The 2523-nt window shown below is 53.4% G+C and overlaps 1 protein-coding gene across 1 annotated transcript in view; it reads right to left on the bottom strand.

The window, feature by feature from the left end:
• The window catches only part of LOC103981825 (transcription factor MYC2-like), a 2965-nt gene extending 1427 nt beyond the window's left edge, over positions 1 to 1538 (bottom strand). The window contains exon 1 of the mRNA XM_018824179.2: positions 1 to 1538. This exon is cut by the window's left edge and continues 837 nt beyond it. Coding sequence (XP_018679724.2) covers positions 1 to 1404 — 1404 coding nt within the window. The 5' untranslated portion in view covers positions 1405 to 1538.
• Positions 1539 to 2523: the final 985 nt, after the last annotated feature.

Here is a 2523-nt window from a genome sequence, read left to right as displayed (position 1 = left end):
GGCCGGAGCCGACGAGAACACAAGCTTCGCCTCGTCGTTGCTTCTCGGTATAGACATGGCTCCAGTAGAGCTGTTGTTCATGTTGTCGTCGGGCACCGCGGCAGCGATCTGGTGGCTGGAGAACAGGTTGCTGGCGACAATTGCAGCAGAGGAGTTCCTCTTGCTACCGATGAAGTTTCCGTTCTCGTCGGACTCGGGTTTGACGGATTGGAGCGGGGCGGCAGGGCCAGTGTGCAATAACTCCGAGAAATTGAGCTCCCTAGCGAAGAAAGGTTGGGTCTGGGAGTCGTTGCCGCTGCTGCTCTGATGCTGCTGTCGCTGTTGGTGTCTTTGGCCGTTGGATTGCTGGATCTGGAACGGACTAGGGTTCTCCCTTAAGGTGCGCGAGCTATGGTTGCTATCGAAGTGGATCAAGGGCTTTGAGACGGAAATCTCGACTGAAGCAGAGTTGGGCAAAACGAAGTCCTTAATCTCGACCAAGGAGGGATCTGCGAACCAGAGCTCCGACGGATCGATCTCGCCCTGATTGACCGGAGTCGACGCCGCCAGCGACAGTGGCGAGAGAACGGATCCGGTGGCGGCGTTGGCTAGCGGCATCTGGAGGGAGTTCAAATCGAAGAGGATCCGGATCTTGTTCGTGATCTCGGAGCTGTGGCAGATGAGCTGCGTCGATCCGAGCTCGAGCACGCCGGGGCTGACGGGAACGTAGACCATTGTCTGGATCCCGAAGACCGTCGCCTGGCGCGCGCGGTCACAGGGCGCCACCGCGAGACGATCAGCGCCGGCGAGCCAGGAGGGATCACCGGAGAAGAGGACCTGGCCGGGGAGACCGGAGCCATTGACAAAAGACTGTGTCATGGACACCAGGAAGAACCACTCGCTGTCGGTGACCTCATCCTCCGCCGCCTCGTTCGCCGACGACGAACGTTCATCGCCGTCAATGAGCGAGTTGAGCTCCCGGAGCACCCGCTTGCGGCGAACCTGCTCCGCGGCTGACGCGGCGCTCGCCGCCGCCGGCTGCTGCTTCCTCTTGTCCTCCTCGCAGCCCTTGTAGCAGCCATCGGCCCAAACCAGGAGCGATTCCCCGGTATCGGTGTCCACCGACGACTGCCAGAGGATGACGTATGTCCAGCTATCCCTCACCCCCTCGATCAGTGCCTGCAGCCGCTCATGCAGCATCTCCTTGTCGAGGTGCGGCGCCGGTACCGGTGCCGTCGCCGTGGCGGAAAAAGACCTCGACACATCGGAAGGCGTCACGGGGGCCGGCGGCCGAGGAGGAGGAGAAACGACCGCCCAAGGGCATCCCTGAAGGTCGGCGGCGGTGGCGATGAGGGCCTCCATCATGGAAGCGCTGTCGTCGGCGCACAGGTTCATTCCCGCGGCTGTGCTCGGACTCCACCACATCCACTGTGTCCGCCAGGGTCCGCTCACGAAGCGCTCGTTATGGCTTCCTCAGGTCCCGGCGCAGGGGGTTTGCAGGGGAAAGGAGGCGACGGGGAAGGAGAGTGAAGCGGGCAAATGAACGGCGACGCTTCTTTCGTTGGAGGTTCGATGTGGAGCTGAATTGGGTCCCCTTTTATACCTCCCAATTTCACTGCTTCGATTTCTGTCTTTTAGCTCCCACGCGGATTCTGTCAACCGACGGCTTTCGCGATGCCTGGCGACGTGCTTTGAGATTACCGAACCGACCATGATGGGACACTAGGTGGCTAGAAGAACGGCATGCGGCCGTTAAACCCCGCTCTTAATGGCTAATCCAGTATTATAACTTGTAGACATTAGATGTTGCTTTCTATCATTGTCACTGATTGCGTGGCTTTCGTTTAGCCGATGACAGCAGCCGCCACCTGGCAAGCGACCGTGACGTACCCGAATGGGACCGATGAGGCCGCAAAGAGGAATCAAAAGGACGAAATGATTAGGAAACATTAATCATCCATTCCCCTCCTCACACGGTAAGTGTTCCTTCAATTGCAAATATACATATATTTCCGATAGCATTGGATTTGATGTATTCCAGTTTGGTGCCAAATGACAACGTGTTAGTCTATGTTTCTTCTTTCGAAATTGTCCCTTTCAATTTAACTTTCGTTCATAATAATATATTAACAAGGTTTATTTCTTAAGTTATTTGGGTTACTACCTGTACATATTGTAGATTTAAAAGTAATAGTTGAGGTTGTTGTTATCATGTAATGTTTAATTGCTTAATGGTTCAACTTCTAAGTGAATTAGGATTATGACTTGTACTTCTACTCAACCAAAGCCCGAAGAAGGAGACTTGGTACATAGTAGTATGAAAGCGAGCAAGAGAAGGAACAAATAACCTTTTAACGTTGTCAACCATTGGGTACCCAAACTGAGTTCGATCGAGTTTTGGCTAACAACATCAACAATGGATACGACTTGAATTTAATTGTGTTGTAAGTGTTTCCAATTCTAGTTGTCTATACACACAATGGATGTAGCTATTGCTGGTTTTTTTTTTGGCAAATATATAGTAATAATTTTTTATATTGTCTA

The sequence above is a fragment of the Musa acuminata genome, chromosome BXJ1-4, assembly GCF_036884655.1.
Source record: "Musa acuminata AAA Group cultivar baxijiao chromosome BXJ1-4, Cavendish_Baxijiao_AAA, whole genome shotgun sequence".
NCBI classification, from domain to species: Eukaryota; Viridiplantae; Streptophyta; class Magnoliopsida; order Zingiberales; family Musaceae; genus Musa; species Musa acuminata.
This window is presented reverse-complemented; position numbering and strand designations above follow the sequence as displayed.